This window comes from Tauraco erythrolophus, chromosome 4 (assembly GCF_009769465.1).
Source record: "Tauraco erythrolophus isolate bTauEry1 chromosome 4, bTauEry1.pri, whole genome shotgun sequence".
In the NCBI taxonomy this organism is placed as follows: domain Eukaryota; kingdom Metazoa; phylum Chordata; class Aves; order Musophagiformes; family Musophagidae; genus Tauraco; species Tauraco erythrolophus.
This window is the reverse complement of record NC_141468.1, coordinates 10,673,951-10,697,500: the sequence shown is the minus strand read 5'-3', so window position 1 is coordinate 10,697,500 and position 23,550 is coordinate 10,673,951. Positions and strand designations below refer to the sequence as shown.

The following is a 23,550-nucleotide window of genomic DNA, read 5'->3' as shown; positions in this document are numbered from 1 at the left end:
CTTAAAAATATAGAGGCTTTGACTGGGTTTTCCTATGACATTATTTTTATGAGAAAAAATAATTCGATTTTCTGTAATGTGATTTTTTTTCACTTTCAATATTTATTATTTTGCAGGTAATAAAAAAGCAAAACATATTATACTAGAATTTTTAAAAAGGAAATTTAAACCATTACAGAACCTTTAATTACCTACTTGTCTCTGTATGCATATGCTCCAACAGTACAACCAAGGTCTGCTCTCCAGGAGACCTGTGCCTATTTGCGGTTAGTACTTTTTTTCATTGTTTTGGGGGTTTTCTGTTGGAGTTATTTTTGTTTTTGTTGTTTTGGGGGTTTTGTTTTCGTTTTTTTAAGCAGTCTATGTTACTTAGATTGCGGGCGAAAATCATATATAGAGTACTGTGGGGAGACATTGTGCAGACTTTTGTGAATATGGTTTTTAACACTGGCTATACTATTGACTATTACTGTAACTCACTGGACAAAATTCCTTCTTACTGTTAATGATCTCATAGTTATTCAACCTTAGAGTAAGAATGACATTACATGCAAGAATTGTTTGTTGCGTTTCATTTACTAGGGATCATATATTTGAGACTTTTTGAATAAGAAGGTTCATACGCAACATGCACTGAATGGGAAAGCGTAAAATATAAACACATTACTTGTGCGAAACCATGAGAAACGTTCTTTTAAAAATCTTAATAAAGCCATATGGTGCTAGTGTCATATGGTGTCTCTTTTTTCTCTTCAAGCAATTCCTGAAGCATCGAAAAAGGTAGTGTAAACATCAAAGATTACCTTTATTTAATCATAGTGCCGTGTTTGAGGAAAAAGATGGGAGGGGATGGGACACACTGGAACACACTGACTCCAGAGGGAAAGGACATCCCAGTGGATTGACTGAGTGACCTGCTAGCATGGGCTTTTGACAAGATTAGAGCTGGAGACTGAAGCCCAGAGCAAGAGGGAGAGCTGGAAATGGAGAGGACGTGGGAGGGTGCAAAGGATATGTTCACATCCCTACTCTGAAGACAGCATGTTCAGAAGCTTTCCTCGAACCCCTGTACAAAAGCTGTGAGATTAATTTTCACTCGCAGGTTTACATTCTCTCACAGAGCACTTCCATTGAAGCCCATAGCAATTTTGCCCTTATTCTTTATGAGAATGACGCTGAGATCCTTGTTCCAAAATAGGAACAAGGATCCTATTTCCTGGTTTCACCAGTTCCATATATTGTTGTTTGTTTGTTTGTTTGTTTTCTTTTCTTTTCCCCTAATACTATCTTAAAATCAAAGTAACAAAACAATAAAGTAACACATGGGAAAAACTGTGATTTTAAAACTTCTCCAAGTTAGGTACACAGTGGGACACAGTTACAACCTGATCAACAGTCTTTAGCGCCATGGAAATGAATGTAACTTACAAAATCTCCAAGATTGTAAGAGACTCTATTCTGTAGAAAATATAATCTAAAAATATTTAACACAGCAGGTGCACTATTTCTAGACAAAGAAGACATTTGTTACCCAAACGTACTTTCCTATTTATTCAAATAATTTTTAAATCTGTTTAATCTTAACATTTCACCTTTAAATTCTGGCATTTTGCACATCCCTATGTACCCATACACACTCCCACAGCCTAACATGAGGAACCAAAGAACTTGTTTCAAAATGAATCAAACATAAGATTTCTAAAGCATTTCACTGATGTAACTGGATTATTTTTCTCATGTGAGAAACTGAATACTGAGTAAATCTGGAGATATTTTTTGACCACAATAGAAAGTGAAGCGCAATGCACAGAATAAACCTTAATTTCCGTTCGCTTTTGCACTATATGTCTTTTAGTATAAATTCACATTACACTTTTTTGCAAATATTCTTTTGTTCCATATATTCTCAAAACATTTTTGTCACTTCTTTTCTTCTTTCTTTTTTACTCACATATCCTTACATTTTTGTTTTGACATAGAAAGATACACTGAATACACTATGCAGAGGTTTCTTACAGGAAGGATGAACCTTGACTTCTCCATTAAAAAAAAAATAATTGAAAAATCACAGAACATGTCTGTTAATCAGCAGAAAATATAATTCAAATATAAGTCTCCAAAATGAACTCTCAACTCCATGACCTATCTTAATCTGTACACTTGCCTCATCAAGAAGCCAAGTGGTAAAAGAGATATATAGTAACATATTTTGTCTTTGTGTAACAACATAACATAGTGGGTCAGGCCTGAAAAGACGTTGCATATCATATAGTGTTTTTTATTTAAGCAGACTAAATGTTGGTGCTAAGAAAAATGTGTATTAGTAGTATCTGATAACTATAGTCCCAAATATTAGGTAGGTGTCTAATTGTTATAAATCCAACTAACTCACTCAAGAAATTAAAAATCTAAAATCAATAGAAAATGAATCATTATAACGAAGTTTATATAAAGGAACCTGTGCTCCAAATACTTATAACAACACTAGTAACTTCCTATTGCAAGCTACTGGCCTATTTAAGTCAACATAAAACAGACATGCAGATATGTGGGTGAGTAACACAAGGATGCTCCAACAGTGAAAGAACTTTTTGTTTCATGATGTAATACCTGCTTTAAAAAATGCAAACACTAATTTTCAAAAGAATCTAAGCACTGGCAAAGAATTGCCTTGCTTGCTCTCAGAGGATTACTAATTTTTAAAATTACACCTTCCATGGTCTCTCAACTTTAATTTCCAAGCCAAATGGGGATACAATATTAGGAATAGAGTCCTTAAAGAACTGGCTGAAATAGTCAGGTCTCCGCTATTTGACATAATTAAGATTATTTGGGAAGTAGTATTTCTTCTGAGGATCTGTTTTCAATCCTCTTTACTATCCAGTGACATACTGAAAAGATCGATCGTCCTATGGGATGAGAGTGTGTAAAATATTACAGACATTAAATCCTCCCTAAAAATTCAGATGCATTTTTCAGGTCTATGCATTTTATTCCACATTTAAATGATTAAGACACTTTGGGCTTCAACCTGAAAACATGCTTAAAATCTGGAGCTATGTCAGACTGCTGTCTGAGTTTGCTAAAAGATTAGCAATTTGTGGCTTGTGTCAAAATATGTGACCTAAAGTGACAGAAATAATATATTTTCCTGATTTAATGCATGTGAAATACTCTGGCAATATGAAAAAACCCCAGCCACCCCGCATATAGAAATCACAGGCATTTATCCTTAACATTTCAGAATGTTTAAGCAGAAGTGATCGAATTAGTCAGAATTTTAGGGGACACACCTTTGCATGACCTTAAACTGGACACAAGAACTCATTAGGGTCCTATGGCATAGAATGGGACCATCAGCAAACGAATTATGATTATATTGAATTAGTATGATAGTATACATGAAAGTTCCAGAGACCACGTAAGAGATCTCTAGTATTAAAATGTTTGAATAGCTGTATATGGAGATAAAATCTCATGACCAGGTGAAAAAGGAGCTAAAGATAGTACAAAACTACTAGACAAAAGAGAAGGGATTTCTGTGGGAAAGTCCAGAGTCTACGCAGAGCCTCACCAGCCAAAGCTTTCTCTTTTCCTTGATTTTGACAGGCTAAACTTGTGTTGAGGTCATGAGGGTCACCTCAAAGCAAATACCAAATAAAAGTCCTCTCATCTAATGATTGCGATCATAACAACTGGGGACAAAGGTCATGACAAAAAAAATAAAAAATAAGGATACAGGTCTATGGTTTGAGCTTACAGTCTAGGTTTTGGTGATGAATGGAGCAACAGATGCATTGAGTATGGACAGGGCAACAGCTACATTCAACTGAGAATGGATTTCAGAAGGAAAGCAGATACCCTGGGGAAGTCTCCCTGTGTCTGTCTCCATAACGTGGAGCCTTAGATAGCCAACAGTCCTTTTTTCAGAGTTTAAACAGGGCATGCCGAAGTGGGCCATTCTGGAAGAAAGGGCAGAGGAGTGGATCCATTGCCTCTTGATGACGTGTATGAACAGCAGGTAATACTTCTTTTTAGTTTACTTTTTAATCTGGAATAATTTTCCTGGATGGATCTCAATCAAACGATAATAGTTATCAGTCATAAATTATAGAAGAATTAGAGAATATTAAGGGTGCACTTTACAAACCTGTAAAAATAAACCTGCAAAAATATTAACTAAACCCTGACATTGTTCAGTGTTTGCTGATTTTAATTATGATGACTAACATCTTATTGAGCAGTACCTGCACTCCTCAAAGAATGCCATAGACTTCACCAGATGCTCTCACTAAGAAAAATGATTTCCCTCATAAATAAAGGTGTCAGAATCTAAAAATCATTATGATGAGAGCTGGAATATTTTACCTACCCCCATCAAATTACCACACAGGTGGAGTATTTCTTTCTTTCTGGGATAATAATATTATTCCTCTGTGTTGATTCATTCTCTCCTGACCATCTGTCTTTAATCTTGCAACGGGCAGGTTTAATATGATGGAAAATTCATTTCATAAGGCTGATCAATTTACATTCTCTACTAATCTGCTAAATTGAACCTAAACTCCACGTATGGCCGTATTTAGACAGTTTTCAAAAGTAATGAATGTCATTCACCTCATTTTATGGATGGAGAGTACTGTCAAACAAACCCATCGTCTGTTCCAACGTGTTAGAATGACTGATAAGAACAACTGTGCTGATACAGAGTACTTGGCTTTCTGCAGTGCATTTCACTTAGTACGTAGCCATTTGATGAAACAGTGTGCGTTGTATAATTATTAAGAAATATGAACTGCTGACATATACCAAAGTACAGTTGTTATTGGGTACGCATCGATGAATCCTCCTTTACTGAATGTTTCCCTAATTATCTTTTTTTTTCGATAGAACTATGATTTTTTTTTAATTTAGCAGTGATTTAAACAATCATATGTGGGGTTTTTTTTTCCTAATTAAGTTTAAAAAAAGACTGAGGAGGTGTAAATAATGAAGAGTAAAGGTTAATGAGAGCTCTGGATGTGTTCAGGTTACGGAATGCTCTGAATATCGAGTTAAAGGCCAGAAACTAACAAAGTAGATTTTAATACAACTGAATCCAAAGCGGTAAATCCAAAGTGGTATATCTCAGAATAGGGAACACAGTTTATATCTGAAGTACATCACAGTGCATTAGGAGGTGGAGGTTCAGACTACTGTTATGCATTAGACTGAGGTGTCTCATTTAGAACCTTGGCCATCCTAGGTGCCTTGTTAGAGCTGACAGTGACATTTGTCTCTAGAAATCTCTTCATTGACCTTGTCATATGAGACTGCTAATTAGGTGCCTCAAATACACAAAGTGTGTAAACTGGGATAACTTTGTGCTCCAGAGAAGAACTCTGGGTCAAGTGCAAAATGCTAAAAAGAGATTTCTCACTGTGATGCTGTGCCAAGAACTGAGCACTTGAGTCTATGAAAAGAGGAATCTCAAATAGAGGCAGGGGAGTGATCTTTCCTGTATACACACCATTGAACAGTATGTCTGGTTCTAGTGTCTACACTTCCAGAACAAGTGAAAATACTGTAGAGTTCACAGGAAGGACACAAATATGGCTGAGGAATCCTTGTGATAGGAGGTTTAAGGAGCTATATTTATTCATCTTATCAAAAAAAGTGAAGAGGTGGCTTGATCTTTGTGCATAGGTACTTAAATGTGGAAAAGATGTGGAAAAGATAGTGGGAGACTTCAACATTGCTACCAAAGGCATATCAAGGTTAAATGGCAGGAAGTTGAAGTTAGATAAATGTAAGTGGCTATTTCCTAATATTTAAAGTAATTAAATATTAGAACAACTCACCAGAGAAATAATGGAGTTGCCGTTATCTGGATTCTTTGAAATAACAATGCATATTTTCCTGACTATGTTTTAATTCAATATCTGGGAGAAATTACCTATGTAGCAAGTGATTCACCACATAAAATGTTCTGATGGTCCCTATTGGCCCTTGTTTCTATTTGTGCAATACCCGTTGTCCCTTTCCCAGCAAAGCATGGGAAGAACAGAATTGTCCTTTCTTCATTATCCTTACTGTATATCCTTACATATACAGCTGTTCATTCAGGTGATTATTATAGCCAAATCTCATGAACTTTAAATTTTCACATAACCATATGCGTTGATTCCAAAGTAAATTTTTTCACCCTGTGTCACAAGAGAAAATTTGTCTTTTTTTTTTTTTTAAGGCTTAGAGATTAGCCAATTTGGGAGGTTGGGTGATTACTTGAGTTGGTGCAGAAAATCTTTTTCATGTGTTGCTTGGCCAGTACTTTTTTAGTTTCTTAGGAATACATAGATAAGCCGTAAGTTCAGTAAGAAATACTTCTTTAGTTTAGGGTTGATGTGAGTCTTCAGCTTTTTCTTTTCCCTTTTCACAACATAGCACCTTTGTTGTGTGTTGTGGGCATAGGGGTAATGCTCACCTAATTCATTTCCCTCCTATTATTAGCTTAGGAAGCATTTTAATCTCCTTTGAAATATATGTGTATTTAACTTTTAAAACCTGAAATGCTTTACTCTAACTGAATTTTGGGGCTTTTGGATGATTTGGTGCAATTTGAGACCCTGTGATGTGGGTATTCGGACTAGATGATGTAATGAAACCCTCTGGAAAAAATTCCATGACATTGTTGCTTACTTGGCAGTACTTCATATGTATGAACACTTGATATTGGTTTAAACATCACCCAGCTTTATGACTAGTTTTACATGAACTATAGATGCAAAGAACTACAATAAATAAGCAATTTTGTAGTATTTAGGACTGCAGATTCAATTCCATAATTAAAAAACCTGCTAAGACTTAGTGGATGGCATTCTAACTGGTGGCTTTTTATCCATGCAGAGGGAAATTGTGTCTCTGAGCAAATATTTTCAGGGCAAGAATTTGTCACACATTCTGTCTAATGAAGGACTGACCAACACCCATTTCTGTTTGGTCAGTGAAACCAGATGTTCCTCTTCTTTAATCCTCTGCAAACTGAGAGCGGAGATGAGGTAATAGGAAAAAGCACGGAGAAGAAGTAACTAGGCAGGTCATTGTTTGTTTTAATTATAAAAATACGTCAGAAACAATATCCTAAAATAATAAACACATATATAATTTTGTTTCTTAACAAAGCTGAAAGAATGATGACATTAACAAATATTGGTCAAGAACAGAAAAATTATATCATATAAAAATTAAACTTAGCTATAATTGGGACTTTCTCTCTTAAATTCCATGTCAGGTCGTTTCAATTTGTTAAAGCAAGAGCCGAGGAGCTCGTGTTGCCTACACGAGGGATTTGTTTGGGATGAATACAAATGAAAAGCTTATTGCATAGTTGAATCTTATCTTGTTTTTGCTTTGAATCACAGAATATGTAGAAAAAGAAATGCCCCTCCCTACAACTGATAAAATATTAAGGACAACATGGAATGGAAAGAAGAAATTCCAACTTGACTGAACTGTCCTTGAAGCAAACAAATACACCTGCTGCTTCTTGAAAGGCAGTTTCTTTCTAACATGCCTTGAAGACTTAGACTTTAGATCTGCTGTTCCCTGATAAGCAGAATCTCATCTGGCTAATTGAAGAGAAAATATCATAATAAGAAATACATCAGATTAGGAACACATAAGGGAGATGCTCAGAAACCACTAGTGCATTTTGTGGAAAGTGACTTAGTCCACCAACCTTCCGAGGTGGAGAAACACAGCTGTGGGCAGTTTACTGAGTTAAATGAGGCATTGAAAATGGTATTCTGCCAGCTCAATGTACATATTAAAAATTTACAGCTTGTTCTGGAAGAAAAACTTTTCATGCACTGTTCTTTCCCACAACTTTCATTCTCTCAACAGATTTGGTCATGCAGAGATGCCTTCCTTTCCAGGAATCAGCTCTATCTTGTCACCATATAGTTTGCAAAAACTTAGGATATTATTTCTACATGTTGTTTTCTTTCGGAATTTCCACTCATTTCACAGATTCTATAGAGGCAGAGTAATCTTTTCGGATGTATTTGGTGGAACTTCCATCTGGACTTGTTAAAGGTACTTTGTGAGTTAGTTAATGAGGCAGTTTGGATCATTGGAAAGCCTCTGGAGCACCCCTAAAACCTGTTGCTCTGCTGAATAGACAACTCTTTAAGATATAATCACTGCCTGACTGAAGATAGTTCATCTCATTTATCTAAGGTTCATCTTAATTCACCTAGGGTATTTTGAGCTATTTAGAACAGTAGTGGAGTACCGTTTTACTAGCAGCCAGATGTGGAAAAACATAGATCGAGACAGAACACACTTCTAGTATTCATTTTCTACTATTAAAACTGAGATGTTTATATAAATGCAAAAGGAAGAACCTGGATGCAGATGCTTCACTGCCCCCTCAACCTTGTTGGCATCAGAAGAAACAAGAGTGACAGATGTCGATCTGGTGAGAATGGAAGCAGAATATTTTTTTTTTTCTGCAAATTTCTTTAACTTCTATATGTGGTTTGAAGACTTATATCAGATTTTTTTCTCACAGAACATATAGGAAATATGCATATTCAATTCATCATTGGAAATTTGGAGTGGAGGATCTCTGACTTGCTTTCTTCAGAAGAAAAAAGTGTTGATTTTAATGAAATGAACTCTCCTTCATTTCTGGATGATAGACAGGTAGAAACTGGAGGAACCCTAACTTTTCTGACCTGCATGGATTTTTGACATTTAGAAGCATTTCATGAAGTCAGTGATAATGAACTCACTTACTGGCTGGTGATTAACTTGCTTATGTTTTTTTTGGACAAGATTTTGTAATATGTTCTTTTGCAAACGCCAATAGTTGTTATGTCTGCAAAGTCAGCACTCTTATTTTTCCCAATTTGTAATTTATTTCTAAATGGCAGAAAAACATTGAGTAATTTGCTGAAATGTTTGAATTTGGGAAAGCAACATTCATCAGAGTCAAAGTAATTAAAAAGAGATAAAAAGATTAAAAGCTGTATGTTGTTGTCAGTGACTATACTTGTATATTTTTAGAACGGTAATATCTGGCAACAACTTTACTAAAGTGAACAGCCTGGAATTCCAAAGCAATATCAATTAAACCAGTATTACAATAGAATGGTTGCACAAAACCTTTACGTATTTAATCTTTCAAATGGATATATAATTTATCATAGAATTTATAAATAATTTGACTTTGAAATATGTATTTGGTTAGACTCTGGTTGTGCAACACAAGTTTGAGGTAGAATTCAATAAATCCAATATTTATTGCTTGTTTTTTTATATGATCAACATATTCAAATATAATTATTTCTATTAAGACAAACCACATTGTATTATTAAATTTCTTTAAACCATGAAAAGCATGAAAGAAGCATTTAAACATATATAATGTATCAAAGTACAATACGATTGTGTAAAGATTTCAAAGCATATTTCATTACTACATAGTAAATTAGACTAATGTTTTCTAGAGAGACTGCTTAGTCTCTCTAGAGAGAGGGGGGAATGGTCATGCTTGGGGGAATGGTCATGCTTATGGGATTGGACATTTTTACTGTGTTTTTTGGGAAACTTAGAGGTTCTGATTTTCTGTAAGTTCCAAGGAGTAATGATCTGCCAATAAGGCAATGAAATTCTACCTATTTTTGGAGACAAAAATCTCCTTTTGGCTTCACAATTTGTTAACAAGAGCTCAGTGTTCTGGAAGACACAGTTCAAACCTGTTTTTGATAAGAAAATATGAATTTGTAGTTGCATAAGAATGTAAGACATTATACAGGAGGCAGAACACTCCTTTTCATAAGCTGAATTGCACCTCACAAAAACATGTTAAATGCTAGATCAGGATATCATACAGTATGACTATGGTCATGGCTTTGGGAGATTCTCACTGTTCGAAGGAAAAACGGTAATGCCTTGTTTTCTTGCCAAATGGCTATTCAGAAATAGACGACTTTATGTAACTTTTGTTGCTAGCCAAAAATGAATATGCAACAAGGGACTGGTGAACTCCAAGAACAAGCGCTTCAGCTGAATGTTTTATTCCAACAGATTGTTTCTCTTTGAACTGTTCAATAAATTGGGAGAGATAAAGTTGTAGAAAATATAGTCCTGCTATTCTATCATGAACTTAAACGCCTACATCTTGAATCTGTATTCGTATACGGTTTAATTTAAGAATCTTGAAGTTTTTACTGAGAGGACATCTTCACTTTGCCGTCAGCTCAGGAAGTACTATTGAAATCTACATTTAAGGTCCATGACCACAGAGTAAGTACTTCCTCTGTGTTGACATTGCTGACTCGTAGTTCCATACGCAAGAGTGAATCTAACTTCATACACTGCATTAGTTAGGTATCTAGATACACGGAAGTCTGCTATAAGGGCTCCCTTTTTACCTCCCACCCTTTGCACCTCAACATGTCTGAGCAGTGTCATTGTTCAAACCTTTGTAAGCCTCAAATACACCTTATGCTACTTAAAGAGACTGTTCAGAAGCAACTTTAGTTTTGCAGATCAAGGTTAGATTTTACTTATATTGAAGTTCAATATATTTAGTGAAAAATATCAACAATATCTAAACAATATTCCTTTCATCCAGCTGCATATTATGAACTACATTTAACTGCATATGAATGCAAATTATAAACAAGCATTTACCCTTCAATCTGAAAGTCTGAATTCTACTAGTTTTTTAATAAAGGTGTTTGGGTTCTGTTTAGAAATGGAATAGTATCATTATATTTTTAAGACTGTTTTGTTTGTTACTCTCCTTTCCATGACAGTCAGACAGTGACAAAGAGGTCAGAGAGCTGAGGAGGAAGAAATGGGGAGCAGTAATCGGAAGTCATTGGATCGGGATATTCTGGCCAGAGAGACCAGCAGAGTCTGAACTGCAATTTTCTGAGGAAGGATCTTGTCTCTTTACTTCCTGCAGCTACACAATGTCCTTATCAGTCAAAGAAAGTAAGATTACAATTTGCCCACTCAATCACATACCACATGTTATTTTTAACCTACCGTAAACATGGCACCTGTCTTTCTTAATCCTGATAGTCAGCTTTTCAGATAACAGAAGCTAATATAGCTACTTATTAGTGTAGCAAATATATTTCCTGTTGGTCTACAAAAGCAGAAAAAATGTAATTTTCCCATAATTTCTCTGTGGGTAAAATTATAGAACTTCAGTTTGACAAGGAAGAATAATAAACAAAAATAAGGGAAGGAAGGACAGTGATACATAAGAGGAGGATCATGGGCCACACATTATTACATATAAGTCTTGTTTCTCATTTTTTGTTTGGTTGGTTTCTATTTTTATTAACCTGTTGTTTATGCTTTCTTAAATAGTGTTCCTAAATATATAGACATTACTTCCTTTAAACTGTACCAGGAAGCCTGACAGGAGGTTCATGAGAGGAGCAAAGACGACATGCAAAGCTGGCTTATTTTAAAATTGCTTATGATTTAGTTCCTTCCTCAATTTCAGAAGACTATGTGTTTCTGCAATTCAAATAACTTGAAATCTAAGTGTTGTGCTGGGGTCTTAACTTCTCAGATGCTTCTGATTTTGACAGGAGATGGAGGTGCACAGCATGGGTTGGATCCTTGGAGATTGTTTCTCATGATGTGGTTCTAGTTTGGTTTGTCAAAGGGATGCGTCTTTACTTAGAAAAGATCATTAAATTTTACTAAAGTAAGTACTTTAATTGAATTATATGAGCATATTTTAAAAACTTTATATCTGTAAATAATGTTTATTTCAGCCAAGTGCTTATTTTACATGAGCTTCACCACCTGTCCTCTGTTTTCCTGTTGTTCTGACCAATAGACTAATAGACAGTATTGTAGGTATGGGACAAGTCTGAATTGTAGCTGCTTTAACTCATTAGGTACAAAACTGTCAGTTAAATTTGGAGTACAACAATTACAGTGATGTAAGTGACAGAATAAAACCAGTTTGGTTTAGACAGCTTAAGCTGAAATTTGTGAGAAAAAAATTAGGGGAAACATATTATTTATAGACTGATAAGCTGAGTAATTTTGATGTGGAATAACTGAGGAAAAAACCTTTAATTCAAATATAATTCAAAAGTGAGCTTTAATTGTCTAGAATATGGGAGAGTTTTTCCAATTTATCCAAGTTCAGCTGCAGAAAACATTAAACACAACATTTTCATGTTTTCATACATCAACTAACTAACTGTAATGTAGCTTAAAGTTTTTGACAAATATTCTGAAATACCTGGAAACGGAAAGGAAAACACTTGTGACTATCTATTTTGAAGCTTTATTTTTTCTCATGTCACCAGTAAGGTTGTTCTTTATGGTTCACTCTGTATTATTTTATAAATAATATCCACAAAAATGGACCTGCCTCTAATGTGATGTGAGCTTATGCGATTGCAATGACCTTGAAAATCCAATTTCTGATGGTAGAGGAAGCACGAACTCTCCTGGATTAGTACTTTAGCATCAGCTCCATGACAAATGTTCAGCTTTACCAGGAGACATCACTAAATATGAATCAACTAAACAAGACCATTGTCCAGCTCTTCCCGGCATTTGCCAGTAAAAGCCAATCTAACCTTTGAGTTACAGATGATTTCTGTCTGTTAAGTCCCACCTCAGAAAACGTGTGACCAAAAATCCCTGGTCAGATTCCTAAATCAGTCATCCCATGCCTCGCTAACAGCCTAGTGAAATCCCCCTCTGATGGCAGGGCAGCTCAGATAAACAGTGAGATCCCTTACCAGTTGTTTTACCTTATAACTGAATAAATTATTTCTTCAGCATCACTAAGTGTATGAAAAGGGATTACTCTGAGTGTCCAATTTGCACTAAGTCTGCACTTCCAAGGTCCAGACCTAGTAATATAATTTATAACTTGCCCACAAATTCAATCTGATAACAGTTGTAGAAACTCAGCCCTTCAAGAAGACTTTTTTATGTCAGAAATTTCAAAATATATTAATAAACTCTATAGATTTTTTAGACTGGCAATGGGAGTACGATGAAACAAAGATGCAAGGAAGCAGGATATAAGTAGGATCAACCAGTCAGCAGTTTGGCCTCCAGGTAACAACACGTAGGTTGCATATAATCAAGATTAGGTTGAATCGCTAAGGAGGCTTATACTCCAATTTTAAATGAAAAGGCTGCTACTTTTGCTGATTCTTTAACCTCAATCTTATATAACTGAGACAGAAAGGATCCAGATTTCTAAAAAATTCAGACAATTCTATTTTTGCATGGGACATATGTTGACGATATTGATTATATGCTGCACTTAATGATCTTTTCTGCAGCACTATTTAACTCAGTTACAAGTGTCAGTAAGGAGTTAGCACACACTGCATATGATCAACACTAAGAAGGTGAATTTAACAAAGAATTATTAAGGTATTCCATTTCCCACTAAAATACTATATATTTTGTTATAGGATATATTATTTCTTTTAAAAGAAACAGTTTTAGCTAAAAATCTCCAAATATTTAATAATTTTTTATAAGAATTGTGATATCAGCTTATCTAGTAATGGAATTCTAAGATGAAAATGGCTTTGAGTTCTTTGTGTAATTCTCTGAAATATAATTTCAATCATTAGTGAGTTCCTCTAGTTACAAGCTGAATTTTAGACTAGCATAACATTTCATCAGGGAAAATCACAGAATCACAGAATGTTAGGGATTGGAAGAGACCTCAAAGGATCATCTAGTTCAATCCCCCTGCTGGAGCAGGACCACTTAGATCAGATCACACAAGAAGGTGTCCAGGTGAGTTTTGAACATCTCCAGAGAAGGAGACTCCACAACCTCTCTGGGCAGCCTGTTCCAGTGTTCTGTTACCCTTACTGGGAAGAAGTTCTTCCTCATGTTTAAGCGGAACCTCCTATGTTCCAGCTTATATCCATTTCCCCTTGTCCTATCATTGGATGCCACTGAGAAGAGCCTGGCTCCATCCTCATGACATATCTCTTGTAAATATCTCTTGTAAATATCTCTTGTATGGTTTGTATGAGAACTCTGATCACTTGGATTTAAATATTTATTTTTAATCATGGAGGTTTTGCTGGAATCCAGACCAAAAGAGTCACTAATGTAAAACAAAGTTCTTACCTCTGATGGATGTCCAGCTCTAATAAAAGTGCAGAGTGGATCAAAAGCTCCTGTTCCACAAGCCAGAAGATGTGTTCTGTTGTACCGATGAAGGACACGGATGTAATTTGCACATTCATCCTAGTTTACATAAAAAATAAACACAGGAGAATATTAGCATTTTTGTAGAAAGTTGGGGTTTTTGTTTTTTTTTTTGTTTGTTTGTTTGGTTGGTTTTTTTAGTATCTCAAGTGCCTACAGGTGATACACTGCATATTGAAAATTTCTATTCTGTTAAATATACTATCTTTGTTCTCCTGCTTCATGCTAGTACCTCAGTGCCATCAAATTCATGGATGAATACTTTTGACATGAAGAAAGCAAGTTCAGAGCACTGATTTATCATAATTTATTTTAGGTACTTATCCAGCTAGGAGTTATTAAGTTATAAAACGCAATTTTGTTCTTCTTTAATCTCAGAGATATTCTGCAACTCTAAAATTTATTTTACTAAGTATTACTAGATGCACTAGACATTATAGTCAGAGCATGAGATGCAAATAGTCAGCAAATGGCTTCTCTCTCAAGTTTGATAAACTTTATCTCAAGAAAAAGAACACTTTTTTCTTACTTATTTTTTATCCTTGAGAACACTGCACCATTAATTTCTTGAGTAATTAATTGCTAATCAATATTTTTGTATATTGTATAACCTCATGCTTTGTCTGCTCCCATTGTTCAAACCCTCCTTTGAAGAAGAAATTACTCATTTTCCCCAGGACAATACTCTGGGACTCATTAGTGTATTTGCAGCTTCATAAATATTACAATTAAAAAATTTTCAAACATCCTCGTGAGATATGGGATCATTATCCTTCCCGTGCTAAACTAGAAATGCAGTGAGATAAAAGTATCCATTGATTTTGGGTCTCCTGGGAGTTGATTTTACAGAGTATTTAACATTTTGCAATGATTTCTATGTTTGGAGCAAAATTTCTGTTCATTTCCATTAATTGTTCAACATTTCTGCAACTTAGACCCTGGGTTTTAAGACAGTCACATCAAGTTTAAGAAGAAAATTATAATGGGATTACTCTTAGCTAACTTCAGCTATTCTAAAGTTTAGATATGTAATTTATGCTATTCTCCTAGCATTTTTCGATAATCAACAAAGAAGTTCAAACATCTCCAAAAGGCAATTAATTTTGTCCTTAAATGAATATGTAAAACAAAGTGGAGGCATTTCTTCCTTAAAAATTTGCTGTCCTTCAATGATGACTGCTTTAGTTATCAGACTGCTGTATTTACATAAGAACAATTCTGGGTCTTATTGACTATCTCCAAAAACTTAATGTCACAGAGGATGAGTCTGTGGCAGAGCCATGGGCAGAATTCAGCTCTTGCAAGTCCATAATTGGTTCAAAACCAAGAAATCATCTCTTTCCTTTCTTCAAACTTTGTGTCATTCAGCGTAAGTCTTGTAACTGCTCCAGCAAATAAATAAAGATCATAAGGAAAAATTCTCCTTTGCTATGTGATTCTTTTTAATCGTTCACCTCAAAGATATCCTATGCTAATTGAAAGAAGCAGGTAACATACATGGGCAGATAATCTGTTGCGTAATCAAATATTATGTATATGCAAAGGACCTATCAACCTTGCAATATCTTACTTTTGGAACTTCTTAATTCTTAGTTAATTTATTCCTTTTTTGAAAAAGGAAACTTAAAGAAGAAAGGTCCTCATGTGGCGTCCACATGGTGTCTCATCTGGATAAAATTTTTTAGACCCACTGAAAAAAAACCTGCTACTTGAATTGTCAGACAAATTGAGAGAAGAACGGGTTGAAAATAGTAGGATGCGAGCACCTATACATGGATCAGCACTAAAAGACAGAGGTGTCCACTTTGTAAGTGCATCTCACAAACATTTGCTGATTGGTGGTAGCAGAATGGTAATACACAGGAATCTTATGCTGCTTTGCAGTTTTTAAATAGATGCTTTAGTGGGCACTGATCCTGTTCCTCGTTCTCCCTCCCCTCCAAGTATAACCTTCCTGACTTATCCCTTCTGTTCTCTCTCAGTGGTAGTCTGGTCTTTACTCCATGGTTTCCTTTCTTATCTGCATACGTCTGCAGGTCTTGAACTCTGTGTCAAAAGCATTGTGGAGGAAGAGAGACCTTAGGATTTTTTTAAATGAGCAAAAATTACACATTTTTTCTACTGTGTCACAGAAATGACCGAAATTTTCTGTGGAAAAAACAGGATGAGGCAGATAACAAATATAGAAAAAAGTCATTACAAATGGCAAGATTTTATCATTTATAAACAAATGAAAAAAGATGCTATTCTGGGCAGCATCAGGCACCTAGGCATTGCTGCTGGCCCCGCTAATAACATCCTGTACACATAATAAGGAAGAGATGCATCAGCCAAAGGAACATTAAAATAAATTTTCTTTCTACTATGCTAATTAAATAAATGTTGTGGTTGTCTTTAGGAGCCTCTGTAGATATATTAATAGATCTGTGGAATTCTATTAATCTGAAACTTCTCAGAGTTAAGGAATTAGTCATCACTACATAATCTGAATATTATATCTGAATGTTTTCCAATTCTGATAAAATGATGGAAAGGATCAAAAGCTTTCACACCACAGGCCAACAGGTGAGTTTTCTGGCGCACTGGATGAGAGCAGAAGGATTTTTTCCTTGGCTTGATTCGAATCAGAAAAGCATTGTCTCAGTTTAAGATGATGCATGTGTTGTTAAGACAAGGCTTTTTTGCCCTGTTTAGTCTGTTACAAGCTTTCTGAAACTGTGGTTGTGACTCCAATACTTGCAGTTTTACTACTACAAGATGAACTGATGATTTTTAAAGGTTTTAAGAGCTGGCAAAAGTGGCCTGTTCTGTTACATAGAAAGGTAGCAGAGAACACATGAAGTACCTCAACACTGAGATGCTTATGACAATATTTTAAGTTTTACTGAATATTAATTATGCACTGAGTAACAGAACTTTTGCAAAGCAAAATAAAGACAGAAACAGCATGGAAATAAGCAAAAAGGTTTTAAAGAGCATTGTTGAGTAATTATTTTCAGATACTTTATAGCATGAAAGGTAGCATTCAGAACTTAGAAATGTCAATGGGTTGATTTTAAGGCGTTATGCCATTAAGTCAGTATTGGTTTATAGATACAAAAAATGAAGGTGAAAAGGAAAATAATAGGAAAGGTTTTGATTCTAATTTAGATTCCTTTCAGATTGAGCAATTTACCTTACTGAATACTGAGCATGCTAATGAAAATTACGATGTTTTCCCTGGAATTAATGTCTTAGGCATTCACATAGTCTTACACATAATTAGGTCTCATGTGAGGATCAGAATATTGTTTGGTATTGTTTGGTATTACAATGTTTCCAGCTTTTACTATTTTAACATCTTTTCCTTAAAGAGTCCAGTTCTGGAGCAGTGATTGTTTAAAAATTCTGTGTTTTTCTTTTAAAAAATAGACACACCTAACATTCACAGTACAGAGAGTTGTGGAAAACATGTGAAGTTCTTCAAATGATTACATTCATTACAATGCAAATTTGAAGACTTATAATAACAGACTGGGTTGTAAAAGATTTTGAATTTTAGGGAATCTCATGAGTGTGAAGGGGATACCTTTACATTACATTGGAATAACAGTACCTATTTATGTATTTATTTAACCCAAAGAATATTGTTGAAGTATGAGAAAATAAATCCCGTTACGTAGTGGTGAGGGAGAGATGATAGGGCTTTAACTGTAATAACAGCCTATGCTGAGAGGTAGCTCAATAAAATAAGGCTCAAATAAAGCTCAAAGAATTTAGGTTTTGGAATCATTAAAGATGACCATGAAGTTTGGATAGTGTAGAAAATCACCATTTTCGAACAAAGCCACCTGAAATTCTCAAGGGTAAATAAGAATTCAGGAAAATGCAATGAACATTAAGATATCTCAGAATGGATCAACTCTAAGCCAGGTGAGGTAGGAAGTAAAGTATCATGGGTTTTCATACTACTATTATTTTTTTTTCCAATCTAGTTCACAGATACCCTTGACGTGAACAGTTCTTATGCTTGTGTCATGGTTTGATGTGGGGGGGAAGGTTCTGGTGGCAGAAGCTGCCCATCAGAACGTTTCCCATCTCCCTGGGGCTTGAGCCAATCGGCGCCTCTGCGAATTGCTCTATTTACGTCGGGACAAAGGAACCAGAAAGGTGTGTCTTTGCCCAGGAGCAAGGAGAAGGGAGGGGGGCGCTGCCCCTGCTCCCTGGCGCCCGGCGGGGCCGGCGGCCCGGGCCAGGCCGGTGCCCCCCACTGAGGATGGAGGAACCGCTTGGGGAACTTGGGGAGAGCCCCGCTCCCGGGGTGCCCACCGGGCCGAGTTCACCCAGAGAGGACTGAGATCTGAGAGAAACGGCCATGCAGACACCAGGTCAGTGAAGATGGAACAGGACAACGTGTGCCGCAGCTGAGTTCCCCTTGCAGACCAGTGGTGAGATGGCGAGTGCTCCTCCTCACAGCTAAAGGTGGTCCTCGGGGGAGCAGAGACCCACTCGCAGCCCGTGGAAAACCCACATCAAGAAGAGATGCCAGAGCCTGAGTACAGTACGCATCTAGAGTCCGCGGGACAATCCTTGTCGATGGGGAGGTGTTTTGTTCAGAGGAGATGCCTGAGCCTGAGACTATTGTGAATTAGGGGCACAGGTCGAGGTGCATTTACACATTTTAAGTCTGTATGGAGACACATTTAAGGTCTATATGACGATCCACGCCAGAGCGAGTGGCAACAACTCCCTAGGAATCCGAGACTGTGGTAGAGCCCGCACTGGAGCAATCCGATAGGGAAGGATTGCATCCTGCGGGTAGGACTCACGCTGGAGAAGTTTGTGGATTTTCCTCGTGAGTAGGGGATCCACTGGAGCAAGGGACAATGGTGTAAGGACTCTTTTTCCTTTAAGAGAAGCGGCAATAACAGCACGGAATGAACTGACCTGCACTCCCCCATTCCCTGCCCCCCTGCGCCGCTGGGGGGAGGAGGTAGAGCCGGGAAGAAAAGGCAAAGGGGGAGAGTGGTGGTGTTTTTTAAGATCTGGCCTTGTTTTCTTCTTATCCTCTCAAGTAACCGTTTTTGTGTGCTTTTGTCTTTCTAGGTAGCTGTTAATAAACTGTGTTGTTTTAAGGAAACTGAGTCTCTTTTGCCCGGGACCGTGGTTGGTGGGTGCTCCTCTGTTCCTGTCTCGACCCTCAGCTCTTTTATTGTATTTTTCTCCTCTCTACTTTACTGGAGTGGGAGACCAGTTGCGTGGAGTTTAGTTGCCGGGTCGGCCTAAACCATGACAGTTTGTAATTCAGCAGGAATCTTTATAGATTCCTAATCTTCGCTGGGAATATGTTGTGGCTATTCACAATGCTGCCTGTTTGCTCTGTTTGTGGGAAAACTGTGCACGCGCTCTTCCACTCTTCCATGTCTTACGATTCTGTCACTGTTACTGTAAAACTGTCATCATTTTCAAATCCTTTGGTACAGTGTGAGCTCTCTCAGCTGTGTGATTTATTAGGTGTTTTACTTGGTCTGTGTTTATGAGGTGCAGGTACTGAGCTTGGTACACTACAAAATTAGAGACAGCTCCCATCCAGAAGAACTTTCATCCTGTGCTGCCAATGATACCAGTTGCTGTACGTCAGTGAGCTTTCAGATCTTTCCCCGGGAAATGATTACAGTCAAAACACTGGCTCAAAAGACCAGAAGAGATTTGGAGCTCATTAAAATAGAGTATTTTTATTAATATACAGAAAAAAAAAACCCACAGGGCAAAACAATTTAGAGTATATTTTATAATTACTAATAATTTAACTAGAGAATGTGAATTTTAGAGATAAATTAGAATGTGAAAATTTTGAGTGTAGAATGTATCCTATGTGTTTGAAAAGAAAGGGAAATACAAAGGGAAAAGGAGATTTATTAAGGTAACTTCTCGGATATCACCAGAAAAAGAATTAAGAGAAAGTTCAGACGATCAAAAGTGTTCATTGCCCGTTTATGAGCTGGTTTGAAAAGCAATTAGACTAATAATTCAGTGTGTTCACAGTAGTTAGACATTTTTAATCTGCAACATTTAGAATTATATCTGTGCTTTGATCTCTCTGAAGTGTAGGGATGCCTGAATCCTTGTTTTGGACAAACCATTGGTATAATTAAAGTATATTTGGTTTATAATTAGCGATACTTACAGCATCTCTTCCTTTAATTATGCATTCTTCTGCCTGCAGAGGTGTACTAGGCCAATGGATCTGAGGGAAAAAAGCACAACCAAAAACATATAAAAACCTTCAGTTGGCAGTCTGATCATGTCAATCCAGCTTTTCGACTACATTTCATGTGAAAGACTTACAGAACAGAACTATAGAATCGTATAATAGCCCAGGTTGGAAGGGACCTCGAAAGATCATCTGGTCTGACATTTTGTGGGAAGGGGAGCCTAGATGAGATTATCTAGCATCCTGCCATATCACATATTTAAAAACTCCAGTGATGGAGACTGTCATGTCCCTGGGGAGGCTGTTTCAGTGACTGATTGTCCTCACTGTAAAATATATCTTTATTATTTCTTGGTACAACATGTATCCATTGTCCTTTGTCTTTTCCATGAGGCACTTTGTGAAGAGAGAGCCTCTGTCCTCTTTGTAGCTGTCCTTTAAGTACTGGAATACTGTGAGGAGTTCCCCGTGAGCCTTCTCTTCTCCAGAGAACAAAGAGCTAGCTCCTTCAGTCTTTCCTCACAGAGTAGGTCCTTCAGCCCTTTGATCATCTTTGTGGCCCTCCTTCAGACCCTCTCCAGTTTGTCCACATCTTTTTTGAATTGTGGGGACCAGAACTGGACACAGCACTCCAGGTGCAGCCTGACCAGCACTGCGTAGATTGGGATGATCACATCTCTATCTCTGCTAGTAATGCCCCTGCCAATGCAGCCCAGGATCCAATTTGCCTTCCTTGCTGCAGCAGCGCGCTGCTGACGCACATCCAGTTCGTTGTTGACCGGGACCCCTGGCTCCCTTTCAGCAAGGCTGCTCCTCGGCCATACAAATTCCAGACTGAACCGGGCTCTTTGATTATCTTGTCCCAGGTGCAGGATGTTGCACTTGTCTTTATACTTGGCTCATCATACTACAGATACACTTTTTATTGCATGTTATAAAGTTTAAGCAAGTTTCTATTATCATTTGAACAGTTTTCAAGTAAAATGTTCCAGTTTTATCTTTAAATATCTATAAAAATTTACAATAAGCTAAGAAATATTTTTTGTTGTAACTGTTTTGCTTAGGGTAATTCAGCAAACAATCTTAGTCAACAGAATTTAAAGAAAGGTAAAGTATGCAATATTTTGTATAAATTTAGTAAGAACATCTCTGCTAAATTGTCAGTGACTTTCAACATAGAATATTAATTTTGAACTACTGATTTCCTGCTTGAAGTGACACTTAGGAAAGAAAATGGTTTATAGTGAAGTTAATGAGGGTCAGCAATTAACCTCATGGGAGTAGGATTAGCTCTTCACAGTCAATTACTAAAAATGAAGCCAAATTACACAAGCAAGATTTTTTTCAGCTACCTGCTGTATAAAATTTGTGTTTCATTTCAGATGCATTATTTGTTTGGATGAAAACTATGTTAAAAAATGACTGAGCAGACTGGAATGATTACTTCATTTCTTAGAACTTTTAAAAACGAAAACAAAAACACGTTCATTTCAGTGATATCAGGCTTGGCTGAAACCAAAGAAGTATCAAAAAAATGGATGTCATCATTAAGACATTTTTGTCAATAGTCCAATCACAAATTCTTATTCTATCTGGAAAATATTTTAAAATTAAGTTCTTCTTCTGCTAGGCTTTTTTTCTTCCTTCTTTTGTAATTGAATTAACTTCGTTTTCTTGAAATAATTCTAATCTAAGAAAATCTAGGCATAAACTAGAAGAAAAGTAAATTGCAAGAAAAGTGGGGATAAATTATAAATCTTAGAGGTCTAATGCTTAAAAGTAAGATGTTGGCTATATGTTGTTCTTGTCAGCTTCAACATCCTGTCAGTGTTTAGGTCTCAGTGCCCGAATCAAACCACGTATGTTCAGATACCACTTAAATCCTGCAAAAAACATAAATTTAATCAGAAAATTTGTTTTCAGTCAGATGGTCTTAGAGTCGTCAATTTATGATGAGAAGTAACTCTCATTTAGTCTCTGCATTGCTACTGTGTAGTCTGGGGAGGTACCTGAACTCTGCAGAACTCCCATGAGGGCACTCACCCAGTCACTCTGGTCGGACCATTCCTGGTTCATTCAGTGCAAAACTCAAGAGTCCACAGTCATTTACTCACTGGTCGAGGACTGAATAGACAACAGCCTGTCCTTAATACAAAAGCCTACAAGTTAGGAAAAGGGAAATCTAGGATCTCCCAATCCTAAAAGTTTGAAGTCACAGCTTCAATTCCCAAATAAATGTTCTAGCTAACAAGCTAACATGGGGGCTTTTGCCCCTATCAGGTTTAGGTGACTGTTAGGAACAGAGAAACCACAGAGGGAATAAAACACTTGACTCTGTAACCTAATATTAAATACACTGTGTGTAGGTGATTATTTTTGTATTTGGATACTTAGTCCCAGTGCTATTGAAAATATTTTTAATGCACATTTTCCACTTAAGACATACTGAATTAAATGCATACATAGAATTAAGAGAAGAAAGCGAAAAGGGTAATGTAATGCCCTCATTTTGTCTGGAATGTTGTAAACCAGTTGCAATATAAGCAACAAGAATTCGATCCATAGCATAGAATTATAGAATGAATCATAGAGTCGTAGAATGGTCTGGGTTGGAAAGGACTTTTGAAGATCATCTAGTCCAACACCCTGCCATAGGCAGGGATGTCTTTCACTACATCAGGTTGCTCTAAGTCCCATTCAGCCTGACCTTGAACACTTCCAGTGATGAGGCATCCAAAACTTCCCTGAGCAATCTGTTCCTATGTCTCACCACTCTCATTGGAAAAAATTTATTCTCTATTTCCAATCTAAATCTACCCTCTTTCAGTTTAAATTTTTTGTCTCTTATCCTGTCACTACAGGCTTTGGTAAAAAGTCTTTCTCTTTCCTATAAGTCCTCTTTACATAATGAAAGGTTGCCATAGGATCTCGCTAGAGCCTTCTCTTCTCTAGGCTGAAGAACCCCAACTCTCTCAGCCTGTCTTCGTAGGAGAGGTATTCCAGTCTCTAGCCCTCTGGCCATTTTTGCGGACCTCCTCTGGACCCACTCTAACAGATCCATGTCTTCCTTGTAGTGTGGACCCTTTGTACTGTGGATGCAGTGCTCAAGGTAGGGTCTAAGGAGAGTAGAGTAGAGG

General features: G+C 36.7%; 1 protein-coding gene across 1 annotated transcript in view; it reads right to left on the bottom strand.

The window, feature by feature from the left end:
- Positions 1-23,550, bottom strand: part of SEMA3E (semaphorin 3E) — a 154,774-nt gene that overhangs the window by 42,169 nt on the left and 89,055 nt on the right. The window contains exons 3-4 of the mRNA XM_086609692.1: positions 20,387-20,446; positions 14,140-14,259 (exon numbers count right to left, since the gene is read on the bottom strand). Of these exons, the coding sequence (XP_086465818.1) occupies positions 14,140-14,259; positions 20,387-20,446 (180 nt within the window). The remainder of the gene's footprint in view (positions 1-14,139; positions 14,260-20,386; positions 20,447-23,550) is intronic.